The sequence below is a fragment of the Sardina pilchardus genome, chromosome 14 (assembly GCF_963854185.1).
Source record: "Sardina pilchardus chromosome 14, fSarPil1.1, whole genome shotgun sequence".
NCBI classification, from domain to species: Eukaryota; Metazoa; Chordata; class Actinopteri; order Clupeiformes; family Clupeidae; genus Sardina; species Sardina pilchardus.
Genome location: NC_085007.1, coordinates 27,883,231 through 27,903,300, shown reverse-complemented (window position 1 = coordinate 27,903,300; position 20,070 = coordinate 27,883,231). Strand labels below are relative to the sequence as shown.

Sequence of the window (20,070 nt, the reverse complement as noted above, 5' to 3'; positions counted from 1 at the left end):
AAGCACTTTTTGCCTTTACTTTGCTCATTGCAATACTGCAAAAGTTCTTGTCAAGACAAGAAACCTCAGAAGTGCACACACAGGCTATTGCACATGCTCAGGTTCAGGTCAAGCCAGGTGAGCTCAGTTCGTGTCAGACGTGGAGAAGAAAGGTCAGTGTGAGGGAAGAGCGAGGGATTGGTTTACATTTGTCATCACTAAATTAAAAATGCAATTTGTTTCTGTCACTCCACATGTTTCTGTAAATGGCTCAGCCCAGAGTATCCTTCCACTATGGTTCTTATGTTGTCAGATTCAGGACAGTCTGTCCTTTTTTATTATTATTTCAAATTCAAAATCAAATCAATGCAAGTATTAATACATCAAATGGTGGCAGATATGCGTTAACCTGACTTTCGCCAGATCCTGTAGTTCGCTGTCTGCTTCACACAAGGATCTGGGACTTCTCGATAGGAGATGTATTTCTGAAGGCGGGTCCTTGTAAAACATCCTTGCATGTGATTCGATAAACCACTTGCCTGTTATCTTGAATGACGTGCTAGGCTTCTTCAAGCTCTTGCCAAACCCGGTCGGTAGAAGAGTAAAAACATCCTTGCCACCAATAAATGTCTTCAAAACTATTCTGTTAATCTTTTAAAGAATGAATACTCGATAGATTCGACAAAACGGTTGAAATAGCAGAATCAATGTCAGCACAAGACTCCTCGCTGCGTGCCGCCATTGTTATTTGAATCAAACACTCGCTTCGGCGCTCCTGATTGGTTGCTTATTTTTTGATCACTGGCCCAGGGGTTTGGATTGCCCTCGCGTCCAGACCCTTGTGTGGAGCTCAGCGAAACGCCTCTGGTGGAGCATGGCGGAACTACAAGGGTCTGGCGAGAGTCAGGCTAGATATGCGTAGCCTTTACTCTGCTGACAAAAACAATGTATAGCATGTGTGAACGGCACTTACAGTGAGCAGGATAAATCTTAATAACTAAAGGTAGTGAGAATGCCCTGAAAATAGCCTCAGGCTGATACGATTAAGGCTGGAGACTTTACAGTAGATCACACAGCAGATACAAAGAAACCTCACACACTGAAATGAACATATGATGTGGAGATGCTGCCCAGGGCCACAACCATGGAGAAAAAGGCCTCCATATGACCTACCTAGCCTAGCCTGGTCCCCCGCTTCAAGAGGCATCGGGTGGAGGATAACACGCTCACAGTGGAGGGCTGCTGCAGGGTTCATGAAGACTTCAGATCATGCAACAGATACAAATCAACCTCACACCAAAGTGAATGGATTTGTGGAGATGCTGCTGTGGAGCACCACCACAGAGAGAGGGCACCATCTGAGGCATCTGGCCCGGTCTCCCCCCCGCGTAGAGGGGCAGAGGCTGGAGGACAGCATGCTGGTGCTGGAGGTGCCGGTGGAGGCCCAGGCCCAGGTGTGATCTGCCCAGCAGAGACGACTGGGAGCAGACTGGACCTGTGCATAAATTAGCAGAGCCGCCGCCTGTGATCCTTCACGTTAGCCGACATGGGGGTCGCCGACCTTTCACGAGCTGTTGCCATGGAGACCTCAGGGTTTTTTTTTTTTTTTTTGGCAAGAGCGCTGCTGCTCGAGTTGAGCCTATCACTGCCTGCCTGTGAGGTGTGAGGTGTCACAAAACTCTGCTCTATCTAGCACAATTGGGAGCCTCTTCATTTGGAGACGTAGGTGTCACCTTTATCCTTAGAACACTCAGTGGGCAGACCTTTTAATTCCGTGTAAGACTCCAAAATTTGGATTGTGCTATGATAAATGTCTATCTGTCAATCCAAATAAAGAAGTAAACTGTGTGTGTGTGTGTGTGTGTGTGTGTGTGTGTGTGTGTGGTGGTGGTACTCACCTAGAGAATGTGCCGCAGTTGTTTTGGAGCTGAAGAAACGCCCAAGTCCCAGGTCTCCCAGCTTCACCTGGCCTGTGGCAGTGATGAACACGTTGGCTGGCTTGATGTCTGTGAGTTCAGAAAGAGAGGCAGGACATCAAAAGAACATCTCAGCAGCAAGGAAGCCTCGCAATCAGCCCACACGGAGCTGCACATCTCCTCCTGAACCCAGCACACCTGGCTCAAGGCAGTGCAATAATGGCTCTCTCCATCAGCAGATGCAGGTGTGTTATAGACTTAAGCTACACAAAACCAGGTCAGCTTTTTCTACTGTCCGAGTCTGAACCCAGCTTTTAACCGAATTCTATGTGTCCTAGAAATGTGTCCAAGCCTAGAAATGACCCTGATGAGTCACAGGTACCACTTTGTTCCCTGACCCCAGAACTGAAAACAGGACATGCCACTGACCCCTGCAGCCCAGAACTCGGGTTAAAACAGCAAGTTTCACCAGCAGGCGTTCACACACACACACACACACACACACACACACACACACACACACACACACACACACACACACACACAGCAAGACAGGGCTTTGAGGTCTGCGCTCCCTGCTTGAGCTGGTGGGGGCCGGTGATTGTGTTTGCACTTCCTCTAACCCCTCCACGCCTTCCTGTCGTTACCCAAAACCCATAAGGCTTTTATGGGCTCTAAGGTCGCACAGGCACACACACACACACACACACACACACACACACACTAAACAAGCCTCCGCAGGTTCTGCACAGCATGTTTACATGTCATACCTAATCAGGCTTATTCAGAAAGCAAGACACGTGGTTCGGTTATAAACGTGGCCATGAGATTAAAGAGATTGCAGATAGATTTTGCAGTATTCTGCACTGATAAAAGGTGCCAAACGCATGCACAGCAGACTGTGCAGCACATGTCCTTAGATGAAGGAGTCTGCGTCAACCGCGTGTAGATACAGTACAACGAGATGGAGGAGGAACAGCTTAAGCAATGACAGAGAAATGTTATCAGCTATACAAGGCCACACAGAAACTAAACACAGAGTTCAATGAGCCCACCATCAGGATTCCTAGTTAATAACACACGATGATTCCACCATGTACCAATTACTGGATGAGGGAAATGTACAGCCTAACTGTTCTGAAAAAGAGGAGCAGGAGAACAGAGAGCCTGAGGGAGAGAGGTGAGAGGGGGTGGAGAGGAGGAGAGGAGGAGGAGAGGAGGAGGAGGGGGGAGGTGAAGACGTACCCCTGTGCATGACTCTGCGGGAGTGCATATGCTCCAGAGCGCTGCACAGCTGGACAAAATACTTCCAGATCGTCCTCTCTGGGATGAGCCGCCGCTTCTTCTTAAAGTACTGCAGGAAGGAGGAGAGGGGAAAGGGTGAGAAGTGCGCTGGAAGACACAGATACACATACACAAACACGTGCAAAGATACACAACCCCCCCCCCCCCCCCCCCCCCCCACTCCCAAACACACACACACACACACACACACACAGACAGACAGATCCATGTCAAAAGTCAAATCCACAGCCAACACCCAAATCATTGCCACCATAAAAGGAATAAGCGTTCGGCACATTACCATTTAACCCTCTCGACGTAAGGGTCTCTAATTATGGCCCATTAACGAGGGGCTTCTGACGAGCTCTGACACTCCCCAGGGGAAAGAAGTGCCTAATTAAACCAAACAGGGCTAATTAACGAGGTGAAACTTAGACAAATGCCCCAAAACAACAAATGTTTGCATTTTTATTATTTTTCTGTCTTCTATTTTTTACCCCTTCCTCGTTCTCGTCTTTCTTGTTTCTTTTTCTACTCTATTTTCATCTTGTGTTGCCCTTGGGTTTGAAGTTTGCTTCTGACTATGGCTCGCAAAAATGAGTGGTGGTTAGGGAGATGAATTTTCCAAATTTCTTCAGAATTTTGGGCTGTCTCTAACAAAGAACAGGCGAGAGCCACCTTGGACTTGCTCAATGTTCCGTCTTTATTGCAACATTTCCACCAACACAATAGTTCTCCTCATGCCTAACAAAGACCCTGTGTGAGTCAGAAAATGGCCATTTATCAACTATGTGGACACATTCGTTTTTCCTGCCCCTACCTTATCTATCAAACTTGATCTCTGGCTGGACACCTTTGAACTTTTGGACGTGCACATATTTTTCATTTCTTAAAAAAAAAAAAAAAAACCTGACAAAAGTCATGCAGCAGACCAAAGTTGTTTTTCTCCGCAAAATGTGACTTTTAGGAGATATGACGGCGAGGCGAGGCGAGGGAGAGGAACGAGAGGAAGCAGATGATGAATGGCAGCCACATGAGAACAATAAATAAGAGAGCGGAGCGATGGAGAGCGAGAGCGCCGGGGAGATAAATGAGATATGAACCGAGAGCAGGAGAATGGGGACGGGCACAAAAACATGGAGAGGAAGGACAAAAAGGGTAGAAGACCCGAGGAGGAGAGAGCAGCCGACAGGAAGAGCTGCTCCAGGAGCAGGACTAGAGAGAGGAGAGCACACACAGAGTACTCTCACAGGAGACTGAGGGAGGCATGGGATGTTACATATATACTGTGTGTGTGTGTGTGTGTGTATATATATATATATATATACACACACACAGTATATACAGTATCATAAAAAGATCTCTGCAAGTTTGGCAATGCTTTTTGAGATGGTAAGAAGCTGATTTAGTTATTGCTTTCATATGGCTGTTGGAATTTAGATCACTGTCAATATTTGTGACGGTATCCTGAAGAGTGACAACCTCATTTTTAGCAACATATAAACACCATAACAAGTTTATATGTTGGTTTTACCCTCTCAGCTACCACATCAGTGTAGGGAAACACTGGTGATATAGGGGATAAGTGCTGAGCAGTTGTCCCTACCATCTTTGGGTTTACTCTGAACATTTTGGGTTAATCAATTGATAAATTCTGCTTAGCTATTTTATCTCACTTGGGAAACTACAGAATGTCTAAGCAAGCAAGATATTTCCAAGAGATTAGACGTGGTTCTGCAAAAGCTAGCGATAATGGTTCACAGGGGACGTGAGCGGAAACAGAAGAGATTTCAAATTCATGGTGACTTACACAGCTTACCACATCTGTGACGTGAATGAGTGACTTTTGAAAACATTGCGTCGCACTAACAACAAAGCTCATCTATAAGGCTGAGTTTTTGAAAGTACCGTAGCATACCAAGTGGAACGGCAACTCTTCAAGTCAGTAATTATCATAGGTATTTAGCTAATTAAGGTAATACCAGTAATGTGGCAGTGGTAGCGTAGAGGTTGCTAACATGCAGTAGCCAGAAAAGTTATGGGTTCAATTCCTGGCTTCCATCGTTATGCCCTTGAGCAAGGCATTTAACCTTGAGCTGCTCAAGGGGACAATGTAACAATGCCCTGGTAACATAACTGACGTTTGTAAGTGGCTTTGGAAAAAGCATCTGCTAAATGAATACAAATAGGATTTTTGTTGCAGTCAGCAACTGTACCTCAACACAAACATCCTTGACCTGTGGTATTCCCCAGGGGTCAATCTTGGGGCCACTATTATGAAAACTTTATAAAGGCTTCAATCATATGTAATTCTATTTGCTAAAAATGAGGAAAGACGTAAGGTTGTCAGTCTTCAGGATACTGTCACGAATATTGACAGTGATCTAAATTCCAACAGCCACATGAAAGTAATAACTAAATCAGCTTCTTACCACCTCAAAAAGCATTGCCAAACTGGCAGAGATCTTTTTATGATTGGAAAAAAAACTCTAAATGCATTTATCTCCAGCAGGGTTGATTACTGCAATGGGCTTTTCACAGACCTTCCTAAAAAGACCAACAAACAACTCCAGGTGATATAAAATGCAGCAGCTTAGGGTTCTCATGAAAACAAAAAGAACTGACAACATTACTCCAATACTTAAGTCCCTGCTTCAAATAAGCTATGCAGTTCAGCATGGGAACCAACTTCTGGATGACATTAAAATGCCTCAAATGTTGCCAGTTTTAAACTTAAGACCAAACTGTTCTCAGATGCTTTCTGCTAACTGATCAAATTAACATTCTGCTGATCAGATGGACTCTATTTATGTACTTTACTTGTTTACTACTTTAACTATTGCCCATATGCTTTCATTTACTATTCTTCGCTTTTTAATATAAAGCACATTGAATTACCCCTGTGTATAAAATCCCCCATATAAATTAACTTGCCTTGCCTGGCATGGCCTTGCCTTGCCTATAGACTAGCAAGGCAACAGTAGCAGCCTTCATAATGATTTTTTTCCCCCCACTGGATAGTCAGGTGTTACCAGACTTGTCAGGTTTTCTATCTCCTATCATCTTATTTCTATTAATGTATCACAAGTTGACAGGTGTGGGCAGGGAGACAGAGGGAGGAGGGACTGACAGAAGAGAGGAAGAAGAGAGGATAGGAGAGGAGAGGAGAGGAGAGGAGAGGAGGAAAAAAGATAAGGACAGTGGGACACAGGGCCTGTGACAGCTCTGTGGCACTTATCAGATGGACCCAGGCCCTCCTTAACCCTCCCAACCACACACACACACACACACACACACACACACACACACACACAGACACGCACACACACACACACACACACACACACCTAGGCCCTTTTTAACCCACCCACACATACACACACACACTCCCGTCCCGTCACACCCCATCAGCCCAGAGGGAGGGACAGCACATGCACTCCCCCAACACACACACACACACACACACACACACAGACCCACACACACACACACACACACTCTGTCCCACACATGCAAACACACACACACACACACACACACACATGGGCCCCTGTCTGTCACAGCTCGACAGCCCACGACCCGGTGCCTGCTCCCGGGCCCCCGTCGCCGCCCCCGCCCCCCCGGCAGTCAAGATGCCCGCGGGACCCACTGACCTTAATCATCTGCGAAAGGTCGCCGGCGTCAGCCAGCTCCAGCACGATGTTGAGCTCGTTGTCCTCGATGAACGAGTCCAGGTACTTGATCACGTTGGGATGGTTCAGCTGCTGCAGGGACACCGGGGAAGGGGGGACGAGGGGGGGGGGGGGACGAGAAGAGCCTGTGTGTCAGTTCAGGCCGTCTGGAGTCAAGATTTACATTTACCTATACATACATTACATCACATCTATTTATAGACCAGATGCTTTTTTTCTCTGAAGAAGCTTATAATACACAATGTACATTTTTCAACATATGTATGGGCCCCCTCAAGGGCCCCGTAAGGTTGGCAGGGACATCTCTGAGAGCGTGACTTCTGCTACTCGGTGCGCTGTGCGCTCTGCTTTTGTTAGTCTTAGTGGTTTACACACTCCTCTGTGTCAGACTGTTTGTGGTTCGGTCTAGTGTGCAGTGTGTCTAGGCTTCTTTGCTTTGATCTGTGGATGACTGTTGTTGCTCGTTACCTGTCAATTTGTTGGACACTAACGGAAGAGTTTTGCATGAGTTTCTGCAATACTTGAAGAGGATAACCTGTTCCTCTTGCTGGCTGTGCAAAGTGTAAAAAGTGGAATAATATATGCACTATAGTCTCTACATAGCCTGCTCTGTTGTAAAGGCAAAAGAAAAGCATTTTGAAGGGCACAGCTGGTTAAGCTTACTTTAAATGGCTGAGCGAGATGCATACAGTGCCACATGCAACCCATTTTGAACTACACGGTGCCCCCTGAAATCTCTACTTGATGGTTGGCTTCCTACAAACAAACATAGGGGGCTCTTGCTCATGTCTCTTTCAGGCCTGCGCACATCAGACGGCCTAGCGACAGACATAAAGCAAAGCCACAATAAACAAACAAATTAAAGACATAAATAAAGCACCGTAGGCAAAACTGTCAACAATTCCCTTAGAGCACAAATGATGCTTGATGCGTGTGCCAAAAAACCCTCTCCCGACGATGATAGACTATGTGCTGCAGCTACAAGGCAAGACGCAAAGAAAGACTAGCTTAGCTTTTTGACAAGGCTGATTTTTGACTGTTTCCTTTGAGACGCTGACACCCGACACTCAACAAGAGAAGTGGCGTGTCGTCTCCCGTCTCCCCGGCTGATGGATCACGGCCCTGATGTGAGGGAGAGGCCGGGACGCGAGTGGTCGCGCTAAAAGAGTGGAGCGCTCCTCGGGAGAAAGCAGTTGCTGCGAGACACTCTGCTCTTCTAGTTGATCGCTCGTGCACGGCTTGTTTGACAATCTCTCCTTTTTCTGTTGACGTGAGTTTGAAATCTTGACACGGTCCACTGGGAATGCAGAGAGAAGCCAAAATAACGGGGAGGGGGGTGGAGGAAGGGGGGGGGGGACTTCTGTTTGTTTGCTTGTCAACAGCGGGACAGGAAGGGATGGCAAGAGTTGAATCGAAAGTTCTGAGGGAACACGATTATCTGCCTCTTTCACAGACCTGTTGGGTACGTCAGAGCAGTTAAAGAGGAAAAGCGTTTTATCTACGTTTTTATGCTCTATTTCCCCTCTTTCTTTCTTTCTTTCCTTCATTCCAAGCACTATCAAAACACCCCGCTCCCTCTCTTCCTCTATCTCTCTCTCTCCATATCTCTCTATCCCTCTCTCTCTCTCTCTCTCTCTCTCTCTTCCCTTTCCACAACATGTTGTTGCACTTTCCACCTGGGCCGTGCGGGGGTCTGCCTGCAGGTCCTGGAGGCGTGGGGGGAGCGCGCCCAGGAGCCGGCGTGTCTGCGTGCCTGCGTGCCTGAGCGCTGGCGGCGGCGCAGGGGGGAGATTAGAGCGGCGCTGGCTGGATGGGTTCTGGAGATGAGGAGCGCGTTATTATGTGCCCCTGCATGTTGCACGCGTGCAGTAGCGGCGGGGAGAGCGCAGAGGAGCGGACCCAGAAAGACCACCTCCAAGAGCGACGAGTACGCAGCAACAAGTGTGTGTGTGTGTGTGTGTGTATCTGTGTGTGTCTGTGTGTGTCTGTGTGTGGGTGTGTGTGTGTGTGTGTGTTCGTGTGTGTCTGCGTGTGCATGTGTGTCTGTGTGTGTGTGTGTGTGTAATAGAGGGAGATAATGTGTGACTGTGATATACATTCTTCTGTGTGTGGGAGTAATTGTATAGGTGTGTCTTAATCTGTGTTTATGCATGTGTGTGCATGTATATATACAGATACATTGGTGTGCATGCCTATTGCTTGTGCGTATGTCTTTGTGTAAGTGTATTTGTGAGTATAGTGTGTGTGTGTTCGTGTGTGTATGTGTGTGTGTTTCTTCAATCCCCCCACAGCCCTAGTCTCTGTGGCACTATAACGACAACAATAACATCTCTCTCCCCTCCTCTCCTCTCCTCTGCTGTCCTGTCCTGTCCTGTGTGAGTGTGGATGCAGATGCGGCCGCCTCCTGTCATAAAGTCCCCTCGACCGCCCCTGACAGAGAGGCCGCGCGCCTCACCTCCGGGAGGAGCCATTATGAGGTGTGTCATAAACAACATGGAGGATTTATGCTGCTCTAAAAAGGCTGACTAGCCTGGACAGCACCCCCCCATCCACCCACCACACACACACACACACACACACGCACACCCCTCCTCATCCACCCTCTCCCACCACCACCACCACCACCCAGCTCACTGCAGGGGCAGAACAGGCGGCAGATGCTAAGCCATTGATTTGACGGGGCATTAAAGTGACAGGCTGAAGGCAGGCAGGCCAGAGCTGACAGCTAAAAGACAAGGCAGCAGTGTGTAACATTTTCTTTCTCTCCCTCTCCCTCTCTCTCTCTCACTCACAGTCTCTCTCTCTCTCTCTCTCTCTCACACACTCTCTTGCATACTCACAGTCTCTCTCTCTCCCTCTTTCACTGTCTTCCTCTCTCTCACACACTGAACCTCAACATCCATAAATATTCATGACGAGAATAAAACACAGACACATAAAACACACACACACACAGTGATTCACCTCTTGAGTGCATCGCGGCAGAGGTGTAAAACTTACAACCATACAACCAGACTCCATATGCAGTACAATATTACTCCAGCATTAAGTACCCTTTATAGAAATATCTGACTGTAGATCAGATCAGCTCGTGCCTTTCTCCCTTTAACAGCCCATGACTTGTGTTGCCAGCTCTTACCTTAAGGAGATCAATCTCTTTGATGCAGTCCTGACGAGCCTTGGCATCCATCATCTCAAATATCTATGGGGGCGAAAGAAAGAGTGGAACCTTTTAATGTTCATTAAATTCAGCCACTTTGCAGCGATATAATTGTGCCCAATTACCCAAATTTCCTAACTATTAGCCACACCTTATACATTTATTTTGCAACATTTCTTCAGCTATGAGGTTAATACACAGGACCAGTTAGCATGGTATTAATATGGTTTTGCTTCTTTTAACTGGCATAAAACACTGTCATGAGGCTTATACACAATGCCGCAATTATACACAGGATATTACTGTATACACAACACAAAGCTATTTGCGGTGTGAAGCCAGGAGTGGAGATTTACCTGGACCTTCTTGAGAGCCACCTGGTAGGCCTCCAGCAGGTAGGTGGCTTTGTACACCTCGCTGAACTGCCCCCGTCCGATCTTCTTCTCGATGCGGAAGTTGGCCAGCGTACAACAGTACTGATATGGGGGCATATTTCTCTGTGTGGGGGGAGAATGACAAGAGCTCATCAGGGACATTCTAGAATTAATGGTTCCCACAACTCCATGTTCCTAGCAAGACAGTGAAATGAGCATGGTGTTTATGGAAAAGCAGATCTTGTTTCAAGTCTATCATTCTGCCAGATGTAGCCCGTTTTTAAAATGTTCAAATATCTTTTTGTACCCCCCAACCCCTGAGGGGAAAAAAAACAAAAAGAACAGGCACTTTTGCTCTTTTACAAAAACCCGGAGAGTAAAAACGCATGACGGCTTAAAATTCATCATTGGGAGAGGGGGGGAAACCATGTTCCTCTTGATACGTGTCACTGGGAAGACGGCGTGAGATGGATCGGAGAAGTGAGGAGATTGAGAGTAACCTTTGCACTGATTGCTGCTTCTCAGCGTGCTTCCTGACACATCGCCCTGAACGTGACGTGGTGTCAGGGAGAAAGGTCACACCGGCAGGATTTGGACGACTTCTCTTTTCCCTTTTTCTTTTTTTTTCTTGCTCCCTTTCTCTCTTCATACCCTCCTGCACTTGTCTGGAGCTGACATACGACAGCCGCAGATGTTCACTCAAATGCAGACACACACACACACACACACACACACACACAAAATGATGATTTGAAAAAAAAAAAGAAGACAAAACGCTGTTGGTAGCTAGTGACATTCCTGGCCGCATATTTCCCCTGCAGCCCTGGCACTCATGGTGGTGGCTGACAGTGGAGCGGTCCCGTCATGATCACACTCAGCCCGCACTGATACTCTGGAGGCCGGGGAGGACACACTCAAGTGCCCCCTGACATGAGCCAGGCCCCAGGGAAGCCTTCAGCAGCCAGCCCACACCGGGGCCCACTGAGCCTGCCGACACCGACACGCATGAGGGGAGCGCTGTGGCTCTCTGTAGGGGAGACGCACGCCTGATCCGGGCCAGGACTGGACCCGATCTGGGCCAGATGTGGGCTCAGCAAGGTTGTGAGTCGCTCCCACCATCCCTCACCCCCGTTAACCTTATGTCACTGCAATAAAAAGGTCATCAAGCAAGGCACACACAACTTTACACACACACACACATACACACATAAGAGATGGAGACCCTCTGGATAGCTGGGGGTTATCCAACTGTTATCCAGCTGTATGTTGATATTATTTGTATAGTCTGTCTCTGTGTGTGTCCATGGAAGGGGAGGGAGGGGGCACGTGGGAATGTTTGCCTATTTGTATGTCCATGTATATGGCCCATCCCCTCTCTCCTTTTCTTTCTCTCTCTCGCTCTGTGTGTGAGTGTGTGTGTGTGTGTGCGTGTGTGCGCCTATCCCCATCTCTGCACCCCTCTCTCATACACTCTGTGTCTCTGTGAGCTAAATCCCCATGCTTTGATTCACTGCTCATGTATTTACCACCCTCTCACATTACACACATCCATTTCTCTCTGTCTCCTCCTCCTCCTTTCTTTTTCTCTCTCTCTCTCTCCCCTCTCTTTCTTTCTCTAACACACCCTCTGTCCCCCTTTCTTTCTCCCTCTCTAAACTAGCACCGAGTGCTGTGATCTGCAGAGGTTACTGACACTGCTAGTAATTGGGATAATTGTTGCGGGCGGGGAAGGATGCGCAGACTAGAAGGAGAAGGAGGAGTGAGAGATAGAGGGATAGAGAGAGAGAGTGGGAGAGAGAGTGAGAAAAAGAGAGAGAGGGTGGAGGAAGACAGTGAGGAGGTTGGGTGGGTGGTGTAGGGTGGTTGTGGGGGGGGGTGAGTGTGCTTGCTTGGGTGGGGGTGGGGGTATGGTGGTGTTGGATGCTGGCGTGGGGTAGGGAGAGAGCGAGCCTGCCTGGGTGTTCGGCTGGCGTCTGCTGGCACTAATGCCGGGTGACACGCAGACAGCCCAGCTGGCGCGGCGCTTGGCACTCACGGGCTCCCCAGCCTCACATCTACATATGCAATGACCCGGATGGGCGTTCTCCATTACCGTGCGCCAACACTGATTAGGCGTGAGTGGCGCAACGCAGTCACTGAGTCTCTCTGATGTGCTGTGAGTGTGCAGTCACACCACCACTGAGTCCTCTCACCTGAGCACCCAGCATGGAGGGCTGAGCCACTCACAGCTGCAGGCAACATTAGGCTAACCTTAGGCTAACATTAGGTTAACATTAAGTTAACATCAGCACTCATTTAGACCATACATTACGTATTCTAAGGCACTAATATCAGCTCTCTTTTAGACCATATACTTTACATTATACTGTACGTATTCTAAGGCACTATCTATGTACATAATGCTTTAATAACTACGCTAGGGTTGGATGGAATCATGTGTAAACCAACTACAACTTTAACAAACACTCTTTATTTAAAGTAGTATTAAAACCTTATGCGAAGTTGGACCTATTTGGATTCATTTAGACTTATTTATCTTCATCTCCCAAAAAGTATGTATTTAACGAGCACTAGTACTACACGACTTTACAAACTTGAAATTCAATCTCAAACATTAATGTGTTAATCAAAAAGAGTTATGTCTACTCAAATGAGTGTAGAAAAGGGAATCTATTTTATTACTTTAAGGGGTGATAAATTGGCATCTTTTGGCATGTGCTTTGTTTACCCTGCAGCAACGTCGCCCCTGGTCTCTCTGAGAACGCTTGAAGGAATGAAAGCCACAGCAGGGGAACCGATCTAACACGAGATGAAGCATGAAGTATTGGCACTTCCTGTCCGACATCCTGCCTCGCTCGACACCTAAATAGCTACTGCGATGACTAATGGAACAAGAGCGTAAATTCTCCCCCGGCCGCGCCATGTGACACGGCGCTCACGACAGATCTTCCGCGGCTCTTGCTTTGGCTTGGCGGCGGTCAGCGGCGAGGCCTACGCAGCGAGGCCAGATCTGTCAGGCCGTAATAAGCGGCCCATTTAAAGCAAGCACTCGCGCAGTAACGGCCATGTTGGGCATTGCTCCCCACGCAAGGAAAACATATAAGGTGACGGGTGCTTATTTGTCTTTTTGATGTGGTGCTGGCGCTTTTTTCCACGCTGGCGTATCTGCAAAAAAAAAAAAGCCGATTTGGCTCAATAGGGCCTTTGTTACCATGATGTGTGTGTCGCTCCATCTCAGCAGTAACAGTAAATTATTACACACTCAACACACGCACACAGACACACAGACACACACACACACACACATACACACACACACGCACAGGGCTTGGTATTGTGTTTGCAATGCCTCATGCTGGCCAAGAAAAAGACCGCAGCTGCATATTACCTCTGACGTTTAGGAGAGCTGGCAAACGCAACAGTGAAGAGGCCCCCAGTGAAGCATGGGGCGCCTCTATAAGTCTATCAAACTGAGAGAGTACACACACGCGCTCGCACACACACACACACACACACACACACACCAGTGAAGCATGGGGCGCCTCTATAAGTCTATCAAACTGAGAGAATACGCACACATGTGCTCGCGCACACACACACACACACACACACACACACACACACACGAGGGGCCTCCATTAGTCTATCAAACTGAGAGAGTACACACACACACACACAACACACACACACACACACACACACACACACACACACACACACACAGCATTTCCAGAAAAAGAGATCACAACTGTATACATATCAAATATAGACCAGACATCCTTCCATCCAAGGACTAATACACAGACACAGATACACACACATAAAAAGGTCACTAGATGAGTAGAGAATAAGAGAGAGAAGACGTAGTTTGCCGTTTGCACAGCATGTAGATGTGGGTGTGTGTGTGGGTGTGTGTGTTTCTCTGGGTGTGGGTGTGTGTGTGTGTGTGTGTGTGTTTCTCTGGGTGTGGATGGGTGTGGATGTGGGTGTGTGTGTATGTATGGCTGTGTGACTGCAAACACCATCATCAAAAACAAACTCTTGCTCCATATCATGAGTGTTCAGAAATCCAAAAGTCTTTGTCAGGTGTGATTATCACCTGCTCGTGCCCGGCTAGTGGGCACTCTCACTGGCCTTAACGTTCAGAACTATTTCTCTCGCCCTAATGACATGTTACCCTCCCTTTTGGAGCGCTGATGTAATGGGCATCGTAAAAGAGCCATCTAGCACTAATGCTTTTGCCAGAGTGCTGCTCCTTCCTGAGCCTCCATTAGGCTAATCTGGAGTGACGCGGCCCCATTTCCCCACGGCCCGTGTCAATACGCTGGCGCGGGGTTGGCCTGGACTATTTCGCACTCTCTCTCTCTTTCTCTCTCTCTCTCTCTCTCTCTCCTTCTCTCTCACTCTGTCTCTCTCTTTCCTTCTCTCTTTCTTTCCTTCTCTCTCTCTCTCTCTCTCTCTCTCTCTCTTTCGCTCTCTCTCTCTCTGTCTCTGTTGGCACACACTGGTGTGAGAGCTGCCTTAACGGCATTCCCATAATGTTTATTTTTTCCCCTCTTGTTCAATTTTCTCTCTCCCCCCCTTCTCTTTCTCTCTTTCCCTCTCTCTTAAACACACGCAAAAACACACTCTCTCTCATACACACACACACATACACACACAGCAGCATAAAATTGATTCCAGTACACCAGGGCAGAGAGAGGTTCGACTGATCTCTCTCCACCTCAGCCAGCAGAGTTCCAAAGCCTCCCCTAAAAAAAAAAAATTGGACTCCACATCTACGTCCAAAACAAAACTCTGGACACTCAAAAACAGCTGTAACAATCAACATGGATTGTACAGAAATGGATCAAAAAGGATTGTACTGAAATGGACAGAATGCAATTGAGATGCAGACAGCGGATACTAGACAGCAAACAAGAGAACGAGCCTCCGTGCTCAAACCCAGTGATTGGTGTTTAAGTGCTGTGCAATTAGAGTCTCCAAAGTAACAAAGGAGAGCCTATTATCGCCCAGTGGGACCGGCTCGGCTAACGACGCTACGCTAGCTACCTCAGTCTCTTCCTATGATCGTCCTCACACAAAACAACAATTAACCCTCATTTCCCTTCCCTAATTTCCTCGTCAACAAGCAGCCATGATCAGGCTGACAGCAGACTGCACTTGAAATAGAGTGATGCCAAATGAGGGGTTTGTTATGTGGCCTGAAGAAAGACTTAATGGCACGTGGAGTTACAGATGGTGATTTCTAAATGATCTCCAGCTGATGGCACGTCAAACACAGTTTGATGATATGTGTGCCAATATTAAATAGAGACGGCACTTGTCATTACTACGATTGCCCATTCACTTTCACAATAATATTTTGATTTCAACTGAGGGTTTAATGACACTTTACTTAAACTCATCCACAAAGCATTAGAAACATATTCATAAATGTTTATGAAGTAGGCCTTAATGCTTCATAGCACCTGACATGTTATATCTCTTTATGGTGTAGTATAAGCTGTGAGTATAAGTAAGCACATAAGAGCATCTGGTGAACATAAACATCATTTGACATAAGGCAAAGATGTCATCAGTGCCATTACTAAGATCCGTTATTAAAGAAGCTTTATTAGACATTCTGAAGCTTTATTACCTTTTCTATACAGTCAATGTCCATTACACATTCTTCAAACTCTGAGAGTTTATACTATACCATTATAATGGTATATGAGTATTGTTATTACTATGTATTAGTAGTTATACTACTGTATAATGGACACAGTTGCTCTCACAATGAAAAAAAGAATGACTACTGTTGTGAGGTTCATATCACTGTACAACCAGCTGCTCTGAGTGAGCAGTGAAGACACACATCTCAGGTGAGCTCCTTGAGCAGTGAAGACACACATCTCAGGTGAGCTCCTTGAGCATTCTCTCTACAGGGTGGTGTGTTACCTGGTTGTCTTCACCGGGCATCTTGTAGAGTTTGTTCTGATCTTCTAGGTTGTGCTGGAGATGACTATGCTGTCCCTCCATGGTAGCATACGAAGCCGCCAGTCACTCCTACAGAGACATCAGACACACAACACAACACGTCAATCAGCTTGAAAGAGCCAAACAGAAGTCATAATGAATTTATTCACCATAGGATGGATTTTTTTCTTCTTCGCATGGACTCTGGCCTAGCTCCATTGGCAAATGTTTATTTCCTGGTTTGTGGACGCTTGTCTGAAGTTTGAATTCATTGGAGTTCAATCACTAACTTTTGGTAATGACGTATGATAACCACGGGGAACACAACGATTACGATAGGCTTGAAACCTATATGTAATCGCTCTTGGGAACGTCCGTGTTCGCTGATTGGGCGGAGATGCACTAAGCTGAATCAAGCTAGACGGAGTATGAAGAGAAATGTAAATGAGCGGAAGTACATGTAGTCAGTCCAACATATGGATAAAGAAAAGACTAAAACACAGTGGTAACTTTGCTGTTTACTGTCGTTCTCGCAGCACTTACAACATCAACTCATCTGAAGCAACACTGTCTGAGTGACGCAACCTCCAACAAACACAAGTGAATCAGGTAAGTGAGAGAGACGAGAGACACACACAATGCCAAACACACACACACACACACACACACACACACACACAGATACAGGAGTGGTGCCCCAGGCACTGCCTCTGTTGTTGGCAGACAACTCCATTCCTTGCTGTAATGTTGTGGAGGGAAAACCCTAATCGTGCCCTGGCTCCAAACAGGCGAAAGCACAAGAGGCAGGCCGTCCCACACAGCTCCACACAGCCCGGGCTAAATATGGGGCCCACATCACCTCGGCCCACAGAGGACACAACCCCCTCCACAGTAACTCTTCTCAGCTCAGGTACAGTAGCTGAGCACAAACACGCCAATCTCGAGTACACGACTAATGCAAATATGGGAGAACAAGACACTATCTACCACGCTGTGCTTGTGCACACAAAGCCCTCGCATGCATCAGTGGCCTAAGTACCACTCTCAGGCCGATGTGTGATATGATAATGTAGGCCTCGGAAGGAAAAACGCTTGAAAAATAATGAGCATTTAAAAAGAATTCCAGATGATCGCGGAGATCTCCATGCCTGCATGAATAAGGTGTTTTCCTTGGCGCGGCAGCCAAGGCAAGCAAGGCAAACTCGTGACAACAGATCCCGAGGAAGGCCTGCATTCTGGGCCAGTAAGCAAAACTAAAACTGAGCGCGCTGTGCAATCCTCGCATGCCTTCGCAGATCTGTTGAGCTGGCGCGCAGCCCGAGTTTCGCAGATGTTGCCGATTTTACAATGAGCAACAGCAAACAAGGGACGGCCTACCGCTACACTCCAGTGACCTGACAGTTGGGCAGGACACTATTTAAGTACCATTGTCTATTATTATTATTATTGTCTTAACATAACAGCCATTCAACATAAAGAGTTACTTATTTAAGTGATACCACAGGAGTGGCAAAAGGCTGATACCAGTACACTTTTTCACAATGGCCCATTTGTTTAATGTTTATGGAGGGCCGTGTCACTATGAATGCGGATATCTTTACTACTTGAGTCATCAGCAGTTTACTACTACGCCAAAGGGAAGTGATTTAATTCAATTTTATGATAAGCCCTTACATCAGGTGTAATTATCGGCTTATATCAGTTTCATGAACCCTCATGCACTCTCTCTTTTCAGACCGAATAAAACTGGATAGTTGAGTCATTCTAGAATCAATATCTGCACAGATATGAAGATTTAAAATGGTAATACGTGGCATTGGAGCAACAGTGTTGACATAAAAGATGAAATACACAAGTTAAAGTTGGCAAATTAATGTTTATTTCTTCTAAAATGTTCATATTTCAGGTAATCCGAGGGAGAGAGATATAGAAAGTGAGAGAGCGTGTTGAGAAAACCCCAAACAGCAGCCTAGTGCTATGAGTGTGCGCCACTAGCTGTAGCATAGCGGGTGCCATCTCTCTCTCTCTGTGTGCCGCTAGCCATAGCCGTAGCCGTAGCGTGTGGGTGCCATCGCTCTCTCTTTCTCTCTCTGTGTGTCGTGGGCCACCGCAACCAGTGACCTCACGGCGGGATGCTACCATGCGCGAAATGGAAACTTTCTATTTTTTTCCCTTTTCCTTTTAGTCTGTGTCATAGGCAAGCCACCAGTGCACCATTCACCTCCACACACACACACACACACACACACAGGTTCCTAGAACAGGTCAAGTGGTGGGTAGTGGTTGGAAATACAGCAGAAAGAGAGTAGTAGGGCGCTGTGGTGAGCGAGCTGCAGGGCCTAGAGCTGAGACTGCACAAGTGTGGCTGCCTACAGTAGGATTCCTAGAAACGCAGACCTGCTCTAGAAATAAAAGAGTTAGAGAGAGAGAGAGAGAGAGAGGGAGGAAGAGGAAGAGAAGCAGATGTGTGGAAAACAAGACCACAGAATGCCTGGGTTGATATCAATCACCCTATGAATTTTAACCCCAGTCATGCTTATCTTTCTCACACACACACACACACACACACACACACAGAGACAGAAAGAGATACAGCGAGAGAGAGAGACAAGATACCCTGATATCAGATCTATCTGGAACAGAGATTAGAGAAGGCACACAGCCATGTTGGGCATATCAGCGAAACATGGCTGAGATGTTTCAACCTGCGAGACTTATGATGCAACCAAGACCTCCAAGACAAAATGCCCTTTGTACCCAAGATTTCTTCACAATTTCAGAGCGAAAAAGCAGCTTATCAATATTTCAGAGGAACGTGTACGACTAGGGTGGCTGGGGGCAGGGATTTGCTGACGGTTGCGTAATGCGGGGTAGGTACGGTTGCTGAAGATGTGCCCAAACACAGCACCATACATTTGCATGTCACCCTGCCCCACAGCTATAGCAACACAAGCCACTTTTCCCTCAACACAAAGCTAATTAGCATTTATTTTCCGACACGAAGACGGCACGCAGACAGATTGGTGGTGTGCACACACGACGTGTGTTTCAGTTAGCTGCAGATGGAGATTTACGACTGGCTTCGCTTTGTTACACAAACCTAACCAGACAATTCTCCATCTATCGTGGTGCAGTGTTTATCTGAACTGTCAGAGGTTCAGCATGTCTGAGTGCCAGTTTGGTGCCAGTTTGGTGCCAGTTTGGTGGGCAGACCAGGTTGGCCACAACCCAGCAGGGGCCTGGCACAACAACACTTCTTACAGTGCTCATACAAAGAGACGGTTCTCCTCGGTTCTGCAGACTAGCACACCTGCTGGGACGGTGTTCTTTGCGGCTATCTCGGCCAACCGAGCGGGCGTTAACCTTTAACATGGGAGGGCCCTTATTTTGAAGTTCTCTGCGCAGGAGTGTGACTGACTGATATGGAAAACAAACCTGAAGTCTCACAAGATTACTGTATATATGAAATATCAGCACCTAGCCTACTACTGCTTTCTAAAATCAGAATTTCCAGCCAGTATGACTTGAAACCGTGTTACAGTATGAGTCACCATGTGATGTGGACTCCAGATCTTTCTAATCAGCCAGACATCAAGTCAAGGCTGCCTAGTGCCAAAGGTACTATGAGACATGCAAGAACACATACGCTATGCCATCTTTCATAAATCAAAATAGACACAAAAGCCATTTCGCAAGTCTTATCA

At 47.0% G+C, this 20,070-nt stretch overlaps 1 protein-coding gene across 3 annotated transcripts in view; it reads right to left on the bottom strand.

Moving 5' to 3' along the window:
- Positions 1–20,070, bottom strand: part of nek6 (NIMA-related kinase 6) — a 43,153-nt gene that overhangs the window by 9,155 nt on the left and 13,928 nt on the right. For all 3 annotated transcript variants that reach the window (XM_062554426.1, XM_062554427.1, XM_062554428.1), the window contains 6 exons: positions 16,349–16,456; positions 10,388–10,528; positions 10,011–10,073; positions 6,833–6,943; positions 3,141–3,249; positions 1,878–1,985 (listed from right to left, as the gene is read on the bottom strand). In XM_062554426.1, the coding sequence (XP_062410410.1) occupies positions 1,878–1,985; positions 3,141–3,249; positions 6,833–6,943; positions 10,011–10,073; positions 10,388–10,528; positions 16,349–16,429 (613 nt within the window). In that variant the 5' untranslated portion in view covers positions 16,430–16,456. The remainder of the gene's footprint in view (positions 1–1,877; positions 1,986–3,140; positions 3,250–6,832; positions 6,944–10,010; positions 10,074–10,387; positions 10,529–16,348; positions 16,457–20,070) is intronic.